Source organism: Olea europaea, unplaced genomic scaffold, assembly GCF_002742605.1.
Source record: "Olea europaea var. sylvestris unplaced genomic scaffold, O_europaea_v1 scaffold792, whole genome shotgun sequence".
NCBI lineage: Eukaryota > Viridiplantae > Streptophyta > Magnoliopsida > Lamiales > Oleaceae > Olea > Olea europaea.
In genome coordinates, this window is record NW_019266348.1 from 127,090 (window position 1) to 139,900 (window position 12,811).

At 40.4% G+C, this 12,811-nt stretch overlaps 1 protein-coding gene across 1 annotated transcript; it reads left to right on the forward strand.

The window, feature by feature from the left end:
* Positions 1–598: 598 nt before the first annotated feature.
* Positions 599–12,620, forward strand: LOC111391417 (signal recognition particle 9 kDa protein-like). Its single transcript, XM_023016634.1, has 4 exons — positions 599–842; positions 919–987; positions 11,928–12,021; positions 12,205–12,620. Exons 1-4 carry the CDS (start codon positions 771–773, stop codon positions 12,279–12,281), a joined length of 312 nt encoding a protein of 103 aa, XP_022872402.1. The 5' UTR covers positions 599–770; the 3' UTR covers positions 12,282–12,620.
* The last annotated feature ends 191 nt before the right edge of the window (positions 12,621–12,811 follow it).

The window sequence follows — 12,811 nt, forward strand, 5'->3', positions numbered from 1 at the left end:
AAATTGCTTATGCGATCGCATGATATTGTCCACTACGATCACATGAGCAATCTCTGTTATTAAAGTGCATTGTTGTTCTTCCCTTCCTCTTGTTAATGAAAAAATAATGATAAATTTCAGTAACAAAAATTGCCCATGCAATCGCAGTGGATAATACCATGCAATCGCATGGGCAATTTGCGTCGAGCGTCACACGAATTTTTTTGTTCACGTCGTTATTTTTTTAACTCCATCAATGTCATATGCTTCATCAGTGCCGTGCATGATTTTTCATCATTTTTGTCCATGTGAACTGATTAAAATAATATGGGCGATAGCCAATAAATTAGTAACTTATATCAAAGTTGGGTGGATAACTAGTAATCTTTTAAATTTCAATAAATATGTAGTAATTTATAGTGAAGTTCAATGAGTGACGATTAACTTTTTATATTTTGATGAGTAAGTAATAATTTGTAGTAAAGTTTAATAAGCAGTGAATAATATTTTAAATTTTGATGCCCAAAACAAATTTCAGATTATTGATTAAATTAACTCTTACATGGACTCACAGCGCAGCTAAGTAAACGACGTCGCTTGTTCCAAAATCTGGTGAAAACCCATAAATAAGCCAGTAGCCCAAGAGAGAGACTGTCCAAAAACCTTCATCATCTACCCAGAGATCGAAAGCGGGTCGGCATCTTGTTTGTGTAAGCTCGCCACACGAGAGAGGGAGAGGGGGGACATATCGATCAGTGTAGAGGGGGGACATATCGATCAGTGTAATCAGAATGGTTTACATCACATCATGGGACGATTTTGTAGAAAAATCCGTCCAATTGTTTCGTGCCGATCCCGAGAAAGTAAATCCTTCATTTACAATTTATTTGATTTCTCTTTGGATTGTTTAAATTGATAGTTGTTAATTTTGTGGCGCAGACTCGTTATGCGATGAAATATAGGCACTGCGACGGTAAATTGGTTCTCAAAGTCACTGACGATAAAGAGGTACAAACTTTGTACTGACTTTGTAGGTACAGGTTTAATTTGCATGTTAAAGCTAAGTGTTTTCGTGATTTCAGTGACTGTTACAAATTTATTGAACTCAAAACAGATGCGCGGCAATTTGTATGAATGCACTGGTTCCTCATTGAAAGCTTGTAGGAAAATTATAAAATAATTTAGTAAAAAGAATTAGGCCGAGATGCTGTATTTCTATACAACACTCCAATTAAGTAAACAATTAGGCCGAAAGCAAAAGCACTGGTTCCTCCTTGACCATTTCTTCTGCATTTTTGTGCTCCAGAACATTACTTCTTCCTTTTTCCTTTTTTAGTTGGGTTTAAATTAGATGTTAGATGAATGGTACATCTGTTTGTAGACTATTGGTTTGCTGATTTCTCAATGCTTTCTGTACCTTTTGTATGACAAATGATTTATTAAGAGCCTGTTTGAGAGTGATTTTGAGAATTGATTTTTTGACCGTTAGGAAAAAAGTGGGGTCCACCTGTGAGAGAAGAAGTCAAATATGACGGCTGAAATAGTGAAATAACGATCAAAAAATCAATTTTTTGGGTGAAAAAATGGGGCCCAAACAAGCCCTAAAGTAATGAGAAATAGCATATTAGAAGCCAAGAAGCATGATGCATTCAAACGAATCACACCACCAGACAACCCAGACTGATGAGAAGACTTAATTTACATGTTATGGCTATATCCAGGGACCTCCTCTCAATGATGAAAGTTCAGTAGGGAAATTCACCTAGTTATAGTTCCTTAAAACCTCTCCAAACATGTGAAAATCTTAAAAAACTCGTGCAAACAAATGAGACCTAATATTTTCTTAACGTGAGGGGATTGGGAGCAAGTCTATTTTCATAATCTGAATTTTAAAACTTGATATTATCCAAAGCCTTAATATGGTTGACATGTCAAGAAAGAGAATCCACAAGGCTGACTATCTGCCAATGGACCTATGACCAAGTGTTAGCTAGTGGATTTATTGCCAATGGCAAATTAATCACAAAGATCTTACAATTGACTATTTGGAAATATTTTGGATGGCTCCATTATTGAAAATGAAACTTGTATTGTGCCCCGGACCATCGGCTCATACTAGACTCATGGCAGCAAAGCTGAAGTTTCTTGGCAGAATCACCATCTCCTTTTCTTATCATATAGCCCCTATTTGGTGGCCTTTAATTTGAAGGAAAAAAAAAAAACTATGTTTCGAATAGTATTTTGATATGAACCTTCAAATAATGCAAGAGAAATAATAAACTTCTTTGATAAACGAGAATTACAAAGCAACTCTCTGCTAAGGAAAAGCAGAGTGTATACAATGGAACTGAATAAATGATAATTTTGGCTATTCGAGAGAGCCAATCCTCTCCTAACAGATTACCAAATTCTGCATGACCAGATGTTCATTGCTTCTCCTATTTAAATGTTGTTCTGCTTCTAGACTGTTCACCCCAACCATATTATGTAACCGTGCATGTGGCTTATTCTCTGTGTGTGTTTCCTCTTTTGCCCTTGCCCTTGCGCCTCTGATAAGTGACCTGTATTGCGGGTCTAACATTACTCCCCCCAACGAGACTCACCTTGTCCTCAAGGTGAAAGGAAGGAAATTGCTGTTTCAGCAGATCATACGATTCCCACGTCGCTTCCAGCGGTGGCAGCCCCTTCCATTGAATCAACACATCCAGTCCTCTAATGTTGTGACCTGACCCAGGTCGCACCCCCAGCACTGCTTCCGGCTCCACCAACATTTCTAATTCCTCATTCAGTTGATTAGGCACTTCATCCACAGCATGTGTTGCCCCCACTGCCTTGCGCAACTGTGAAACGTGAAAAACCGGGTGAATGCTACAGGTGGGGGGTAAGGACAGCTTATACGCCACTGGTCCAATCCTCTTTTCCACTACAAATGGACCATAGAATCTTGGAGCCAATTTTTCATTACTCCTGGTAGCCAATGTCTTCTGGCGATAGGGTCTGATCTTCAAGTATACCAAGTCCCCAACCTCGAACTGGATATCCCTGCGTTTAGCGTCGACTATGCCTTTCATTTTAGCTTGAGCTCGGAGTAGTTGTGCCTTTAACTCATCTAGTATTCGATCACGTTCCCTCAACTGTTGTTCTACTACTGAAACTGCCGTGCACCCTCTTTCAATCCTCACCAAGGCTGGGGGTTCCCTCCCATATACGATTTGGAAGGGAGTAGCTTTGGTGGCTGTATGAAAGGACGTGTTGTACCATAATTCTGCCTAGGGTAGCCAACTGAACCAAGATTTAGGTTGAGATGAAGCGAAACATCGAAGATAAGTTTCTAATGTGCGGTTCAGTACCTCTATCTGTCCATCGGACTGGGGATGGTACGCTTTACTTCGGCTGAGCTTGGTTCCTTGCAACCTGAATAACTCTTCCCAAAAATGACTCACAAAAATTTTATCTCGATCCGAAATGATAGAATGCGGTACTCCATGGAGTCGTACCACTTCCTTGATGAAAATTCTCGCCACACTAGCAGTCGTAAAAGGGTGTTTGAGCCCAATAAAGTGCCCATATTTACTCAGTCTATCAACCACCACCAAAATGGTGTTCATATTCCCCGACTTCGGTAACCCCTCGATGAAATCCATGGCAATATCTTCCCAAACCTGATTTGGAATAGCGAGTGGTTGTAGAAGGCCCGCCGGTGAGAGAGCACTGTATTTGTTTTGCTGACAAACCGTACACTGTCTAACATACTTACTTATGTCTGATTTCATTCCCTCCCAGTATACACTTGCTGCTATCCGTTTGTAAGTCTTCAACCACCCAGAGTGGCCCCCTAACTTGCCATCATGTCCCTCTTGTAGCAGTATGGGAATTATTGTCGACCTTTTGGGTAGCACCAACCTTCCTTTAAATAGTAATTGACCATTCACCATTGCATAATCAGGCCTGCTGAGGGCATCTCTGGTGATGTCCTGGATGACCCCTTGCAATTGTGGGTCTGCCTTTACCTCTTCAGCTATTGATTCCAGTTGCACCATTGCCGGAATTGATATTGCCATTAATTCAGATGAAGAGCTTACTCGTGACAATGCATCGGCAGCCCTGTTCTCACTTCCTGGACGATATTGGATTTCAAACTGATACCCCATCAATTTAACTAACCACTTCTGATACTCCGGGTTTACTTCTCGTTGCTCCATTAAAAACTTCAAACTTTTTTGATCGGTTCGAACTAAGAACTTCTGACCCAGCAAGTAGTGTTTCCACTTTTGGATTGTGAAAACGATGGCCATCAATTCTCGCTCATAGGCTGATTTCACCCTTCCCTTTGGGTTAAGAGCATGACTGTAAAATGCGATGGGGTGCTGGTCCTGCATAAGTACTGCCCCCAATCCAAACCCCGAAGCATCAGTCTCTATAACGAAAGGCTTACTGAAGTCAGGAAGAGCAAGTACCGGCACCGTAGTCATGGCTACCTTCAAGCTATTAAAGGCTCGTTCTGATTCCTCATCCAAGAAAAAATTGTCTTTACGCAATCGTTCTGTTAATGGCCACGCTAACTTGCCATAATCCTTAACAAAACGACGGTAATACCCAGTCAGCCCCAAAAATCCCCTCAACTCCCTTATTGAACTGGGGCTTGGCCAGTCTATCATGGCTTGAATTTTAGACTTATCTGCCGCCACCCCGTGACGGGAAATAATGTGCCCGAGATACTCCACCTCTGCATGCCCAAAGCTACATTTTTTTCTGTTGGCATGTAGCTGGTGTTGGGATAGCACCTGCAGTACACTCCTCAGATGCCTAATGTGTTCTTCACTGCGACTGAATACTAAAATGTCGTCAAAGAACACTAACACAAAGCGCCTCAGCTTCTCTTTGAATACTTCATTCATGAGCGATTGGAATGTGGCCGGGGCGTTAGTGAGTCCAAACGGCATGACGATGAACTCATAATGCCCTTCATGTGTTCTGAACGCTGTTTTCGGAATGTCCTCCGGTTTGACTCGAATCTGATGGTAACCTGCCTTCAGATCCAACTTAGAAAAAATCGTGGCCCCATGTAATTCATCCAATAGTTCATCTATCACGGGAATGGGAAACTTATCCGGTACAGTCACCTTATTCACTGCTCGGTAATCTATACAAAATCTCCATCCCCCATCTTTTTTTCTCACCAGTAGAACCGGGCTGGAAAACGGGCTGGTGCTAGGCCTAATGATCCCAGCAGCTAACATCTCGCGAACTAACTTCTCTATCTCGTTTTTTTGATTATGCGAGTAACGATAGGGCCTTACGCTGACAGGGCCAGTACCTGGTTGAAGAGTAATCGCATGATCTCTGGTCCGTGGGGGTGGCAACCCCACGGGTTCTTCAAACAACTTCTCAAATTCCTCCAAGACATGCTTAATTTCCTTCGATATCCCTCCCTGCCACTCCCCACCGTCAACTCCCAGGCTGCCTAACTCCAGAAGCACTCCTTCTCCCTCTCCTTTGAATGCTTTGACCATAGCCTTCAACGTAATCAATGTTTTGCTAAGGCTCGGGTCTCCCTGTAAGGTCATTGTGGTTCCTCCTACCTGAAATTTCATCCTGAGTGCCTTCCAATCAATTTTCGTTTGGCCTAGAGTTGAAAGCCATTTCATTCCTAGAATCACGTCAGAACTCCCCAACTCCAAAGGGAGGAAGTCCTCTACTACCTCTATATTCTGCAAGGATAATTGCACTCCTTTACAAATTCCTGCCCCTTGCACCGCCAACCCAGTCCCCATGATCACCCCATACTTCAACGTCTCTGTTCTCGGCAACTCCAATTTCTGCACCAAGTCTGTCGCTATGAAATTATGACTAGCTCCACAATCAATTAACACCACTACTGGCTCGCCGGCAATTTTTCCTTTCAGCTTCATGGTCTGTGGTGGGGTAAGACCCACCACCGAATTCATGGACAATTCCACCATCTCGCCGGTCGTCAGTCCCTCGTCTTCCATTACCTTCTCGGGTGGTTCTTTATTTTCGCACTCTTCCTGGCGTTCATCATCGTACACCAACATTACTTGCAACTCTCGATTCTTGCACTTGTGCCCAATGGAATACTTCTCGTCACAACGGAAACATAGCCCCCTTTCGTTCTTGACCTTCAATTCGGCTTCACTAAGCTTCTTGAACACCGGGCCGGCCGCAGGTGTAAATCTGGTCGCCGGTAATTTTGGGTTGGAAATCTGGAGAGTGCCCGACTGATTTCTAGAAGACGGAGGGTACCCAGCTGGGTTAGGATTTAATTTGCTTCTTATTGGGCCAGATCCAGTAGCATAGGCCTGCAGGGCCTTGTTCTTCTCCTCAATCCTTTGGGCCAGTTCCATAATCTGCTCAAGCCCTCTGGGCCGTAACATCCTAATTTCGGCCTTACTTTCTGGATTCAGCCCATTTATAAGGTGGCCTTCCAGTATGGCCTCTGAAATATCTCCGATCGGAGCTGCAAGTGTCTCGAATGAGTGCCTGTAATTCATCACTGAACCCTCTTGTTGGAGGGCCAGGAATCGTTCCTCTGTGGTCCCCTCCAGCTCCGATCTGAAGCGAGCTCGCAGGAGTTCTTTGAGCGTTTCCCAACTACGAACACCCCTTCGCTTCTGTTCCCATTGATACCACGACAATGCTCCTTCCTCAAAACACAAACCCGCCGTTTCCAATTTCTCCAACTCCGTTAAGTGATTCACAGTGAAATATCGCTCGGCCTTGAAAATCCATTCCTCCGGATTATTTCCCGTGAACACCGGCATCTCCAACCTCCTCCCCTTGATTTCTGTTTTCCAGCCCCCACCGGTTGTAAAACACCCTTCTCTGCCATTTATCCCCACATCCGGAGATACCTCAGATTGCCCAGTGTATTCTGAGTCTTTCGCTCCTGCTTGTCCCTTGCCTTTTTTCTCTCGTTCAGCTTCCTCCCACCTTGCCCTCATGAAGGTGAACTGTTCGGAAATGATGGCCATATTTTTTTCGATATTCTGTACTCGTTGCATCTCTATCTGCAATTTCTCCATTCCCATTTGCATTCCTTCCATTTGCTCCTGAAATTTTTGCTGAGATTCTTCTAAATTTCCCACCCTATCTGTTAAGTTCACCATCGGATCGGTTTGCTCTGATACCAATGATATGAACCTTCAAATAATGCAAGAGAAATAATAAACTTCTTTGATAAACGAGAATTACAAAGCAACTCTCTGCTAAGGAAAAGCAGAGTGTATACAATGGAACTGAATAAATGATAATTTTGGCTATTCGAGAGAGCCAATCCTCTCCTAACAGATTACCAAATTCTGCATGACCAGATGTTCATTGCTTCTCCTATTTAAAGGTTGTTCTGCTTCTAGACTGTTCACCCCAACCATATTATGTAACCGTGCATGTGGCTTATTCTCTGTGTGTTTCCTCTTTTGCCCTTGCCCTTGCGCCTCTGATAAGTGACCTGTATTGCGGGTCTAACATATTTTTTGGAGAATATGTGGTTAAAAAGTAGGAAAAATCTTTGGGTTTATGTATAGAATATTTTATTGTGTGAATGCGTAGTTAAAAATAAGTATGAGAAATAAATTAAAGTAATATTTTTTTTATAAGTAATCAGGTAATTTTATTAATCAATAGATAATATACGAGATGTGTATTATCAATTTAAACAAGAAAGAAATGACATGAAATTAGGCAGCCCTTCTATATGATTTGCGGCCGTAGCATTAAATTAAGTATACATAGTCATATAAAACAATTCTCTAATATACTCTATTGTTCTTGTTTGCTCTTGAAAATAGCGGCTGTTTCTTTCTCTCCATACACATCATACAGTGTATTCCGGAATAAGATTCCACACAAGTCTATTATCCTTATCTCGAAATTTTTTCCTGCATGCCTGCAATACATCTTCTATGCATCTAGGCAACACTCAATCCAATGTTTGGGAAGTTAGAATGCCGATCCACAACCACCGAACACCATCACAATGGATGACCAAATGGTCAATTGTTTCCTCCGCTCTCTTACACATATAACACGATTCAGTAATATAAAGACATTCTCTTCAAAGATTATCCACCGTTAACGTCTGTCCCCTCACAATCGTCCATAATAAGAAAGCCACCTGTGGAGACAGTTTACATTGCTACACCATCTTTCAAGGAAATGAACTCTCTGTTGGTCCCAATATGGATCTAAAATAAGTGTGAACTGAAAAAATATCATCCCGTGCCAACCTCCACTTGCTTCGATCACCCTTTCCAACCTGAATATGCGCTTTGTGCAAGGAGGTTAAAAACATTGCATAATCATCTAATTCTCAATCCTGGAAACCCCTCTCAACAACAATATTCCAACTATAACTTCCATTATGTATGGCTAGTACATCATTCAACATAGCAAAAGGCTCCAAAGCAATACTGTGCAAAGAAAGAAACCGTGCCTTTAGCGGATGATCTCCACACTAACAATCATCCCAAAATCTAATACTATTACCATTCCCTTCCGCATAAGTCAATTTCTCTCGAAAGTCATTCCATCCTAGTCAGATATACTTCTACAAACTCACCCCATACGATCTACAACCTCGATTGAGCACAAACCCCCCTCCATCACACCATACTTCGCTCCTATGATTTGTCTCCAAAAACTCTTATCTCTCCATTCCAAATTGCCACAACCATTTGCCTAATGAAGCTTTATTAAACAAAAAAAGGCTCCTCATCCAAGGCCCCCCATCCTTACAGGAAAACAAACCACACCCCAATTAACTAAATGAAATTTCCTCTCTTTTCCTAAGCCTGTCCAAAGAAATTCCATTCGAATCCTCTCTAATCTGTTTGTCACTGTAACAGGAATAGGAAACGGTGACAAGAAATAAGTTGGTAGATTAGAGAGAGTGAATTTAATGAGCGTAAGGTAGCCTCTCTTCGAAAGGTACATACGCTTCCACCCCACTAACTTCTTCTCCACCCTACATACGCTTCCACCCCACTAACTTCTTCTCCACCCTTTCAACAATTCCATTCCAAATATGTTTACTTTTAAACCTTGCCCCTAAAGGGTGTCCAAGGTATGACATGGGCAATTGCGCAACCTTACAGCCCAATATATTGGCCAACTCATCCACGTTAGCAACCTCTCCCACTGGAATAGCCCCAGATTTATCCAAATTAATCTTCAATACCGATCGCTTCAAAGCATAGAAGTAGTGGACGCAAGTTCCTGAATTGCTCATTGATGTGAATGGTGTCTTCTCAATCTGTAACCTCGTGGATGCCCTTGTCTTCTCAATCTATAGATTCGGTATAATTTGGCCCTTGATGTGAAAGGTGTCGGCTTGGGCTCCCTTGTCGCCAATCGTTAGCGCGCCGTCATCACTTCTGTATAGCCGGACGGCGGCGCTAAGGGAATTCGCTGCCTACGGGCAGGAAAGGCTAGGGTTTTGCGGCGTGAGGCTGGTGGGGTTTCCAGTCGAGGGTTTGCTGTTGAAACCCAGGCCGGTTGAAGTCAGCGGTTCCTGAGATAATTTGGATGTACGTGATGAACCTCCATCCTAGGGGAGAGAGGCTAGATCTCGGAGCTTGACTTATGAACAACTTAAAGCATTTGCTCTTTGAATCTTTAATTATACAAATTAAAGTAATATAAAATAAAATAAAGGCCACCAAATGGGGGCATAATGTTTATGCGTCTTCGTGAGTTTATCTGTTTCTCAATGTGATAGTTGATCGAGCATTATCTATTTCTGGTTCTTTGTAAGATAATGACTTCATTATAAGAAAGTTGGGATATTATTGTTCAGGAACGTGGTTGCCATTTTGTTGCTATTTTACTACCAAACACAATTTTAGCTGTGTCTTTGATCTCCATTGCGTCTGCATAGGACTCCATAGTTGTTGGAGGTCTTGATTATCTTACATACAGTGTTATTCATTCTTTCACATAATGGTTTTCTCTTGCTCAACATCGTCTATTAAGCATCGGAGGGGGGGAGTTTAGGTTGGGATCAACGCCATTACTAGGAGTATGGGCCCATAGACCTTCCTCGTTGATTATGCACTATGATACAGATAGTCATGGTATTCCTAGTATTTGAGGTTTCTAGTTCACTTTTACTATTCTTCTTTTGTATGGGAGTATCTCATTATTTGCTGCTTTCTTTACTATTGCTGTTCTCTTGGAAGTCAGATTTATGCCCTCTCCCTTGTATTCTTGCTAGTTCTATATATCTTATGGTCATGGTATCCTAATAGCCACCAGCCTTTTCTAGTGGAGCCTAAAAATACAACAAAAATGTAGATGATTTGCGTTTAGAAAAAAATAAAAAGAAAAAGAAAAAAGAAGACTCTTTTTTTTTTTTTTTTTTTGGGGGGGGGGGGGGGGGGGGAATATATGGTCTAAAGTGCTGTAGAAAATTTCTTGTGGCCTGCTCATGCCAAAATGTGAATAAGTCTATGCATAGCATTAATGACTAGTCGATATAATAACATTTATTTTCCTTGGAGCCCTAAGTTTATCAAGAAGTGCTAAGTTGTCCTTGATTAGCTTCTTAATTCTATGCATATCCCAGTCATTTTGTACGTCAAATGTTAATTTGATGCATTTTACGATTAGTTCCTGAAGGAACTTGAATCACAATCTCGATGGTATAGTGCTTTAGTTGGTTATTTGTCCCTTTCCTTGATTAATTCCTTAATTCTACACGTCCCAATTGTATAATATGTTGAATGTCCTGGCAGGTGACATTTGTACATTTTCTCTTCTATTGTCTATTCCCCCTTATTTTTTCCCATCATGTATTCCTTTTTTCTCTATCTCAGTTCCACTCTCCACTCGGCATGTGATCCTTTATTTTTAAACATTTTTGTTTGGTCACATTGTTCACCTTTAATGAAAGAAAAGACAGAAGTTGAGGCCGAGATTTTGTCCAAAGCAAATACCCAAGCACGAGAATAAGATGATAATTTCTCAGTATTCGGTCTTCTAATTTAATGCCACTTCCAACTGCCCCACAAACAGAGTCACTGTCTCCATTAAAATTAGCACTTTCCAGTTAGGAAATTGAAATACTAAACATGGGCAGAATAATGTACAACTAAATCATAAATGCTTCTTTACTCATTGGAGCAACGAAATTATAGCTAAATAAAGTACTTTTCATTTAATTCCTTTATTTGTAGTCCGTATTAGGCATTGATTTTTAAATTTTTTTTATAGAAACAGCATAATTGTGATCGTGTCTAAGATAGGACACTCGAGTTGCTACTTCACGTTTAGGAAGACCACATTCAAATTTAACCCGAAATGTTTAGAAACTGCTTTTTTTTTTTCCCGGTCATAAATTAAGTTGCAAGTCTCCTTCATAATGATTGCAGATTAGGTACTTTTGAGTTCAGCTTTTGTTTTTTCTACACCTGGCTTTGTTGTTAATTTTCTGGAAGTTCCATGAGATTGGCTTCTGTTCTAAATCTGCATTTTAGGCTTCCTGTGCTATGTCATGACATACTGGCACCTTTCATACAATGGTAAACTAAAAGATTAGCAATACATTTTTATACTTTCTCTACTCTATTAGTAAGTGATAGATTAAAAGTATGAATAATGGTGTTTTGGGTAAGCTACGGTGATTTCTATTCAGCTTTGTCTTTCTGTAAATATTGAAGTAGAAAAGGGAAATAACTGTCGAACAGATAATCAACCTGTATACCCTATTCTTTGTGCATCTGATTATCATAAGTTTTAGGTGTATAAGATGCAAATTTCTGGACCCATTTGAGTGTCACTGTTAGCTACATAGGCAATCTGTCTTTTTAGTGCAACTTGAAGGTCTATCAGCAATTCTAGGAAGAGGATATATTGCATCGATAGTAGCTGCAAACTGGAATTACAAATTATATAGTTAACATGATGGTTTATTTTCTTTTCTGGTTTATTAGTGTATCAAGTTTAAGACGGACCAAGCACAGGATGCTAAAAAGATGGAAAAGCTGAATAACATATTCTTTACTCTGATGGCTTGCGGATCTGAAGGTAATATCTTTTCCTGAGAGTTTTTCACAAGGCACGCTTACCGTAACATGTGTCATTTTCTTATTTATTGTAACTTGGGGTTTGTAGTCCCTGTCCTATTGACCCCGTTCTTTGACGCACTATAAAATATTGTCGTGCACTTGTTATTCTAGTGAAGAATTTTTGCTCTCTTTTCTTCTGTAGTGGATATATCAGAAGTAAGTGGTAAAGATCAAGTAGAAGCACAGCCTGCCAAAAAGGGGAGGGGAAGGAAACAATAGTGCTTCATGATCTGTATGGATTTTGGACAAAATCACAATTGTCAAGGGAACGTTTGAAACTAATGTTGCTTTTAACCCATCTTGTTCGGTTGCAATGGTTTTTTGATCTTCTTCTATATATTTGTAGGGAATCATGTGCTAAATTCTTTGTTTTGTACCAATTTTCTCGTTTTTTTTTCTTCCAAGATGCTCGTGATTTTTGTTTTATTTCTCGTACTCCAGTTGAATTTGGTTCATATAGGTGTCATTAATGAACTTTGCATTCTTTCACTGGCTTTTAGTGTGTACAACACGTATATGATTATATGTTGTATGGTATTTTCCTTTTTCCTTGTTTAATCTTGTTCAGTGTTATTCAATCATTCGTATATATAATGTCTTCATGCTGCTTGAAAATCACTAGATGACACTATTGACTATTCTTTAGATGTTACTTTTAAAATTATTGGATATGTTTTGATGAAGTTGCTTGTAGATAAATATTCTAAGTTTTCATTTTACATTTCAGATACGAAGTTATTAATTACTCC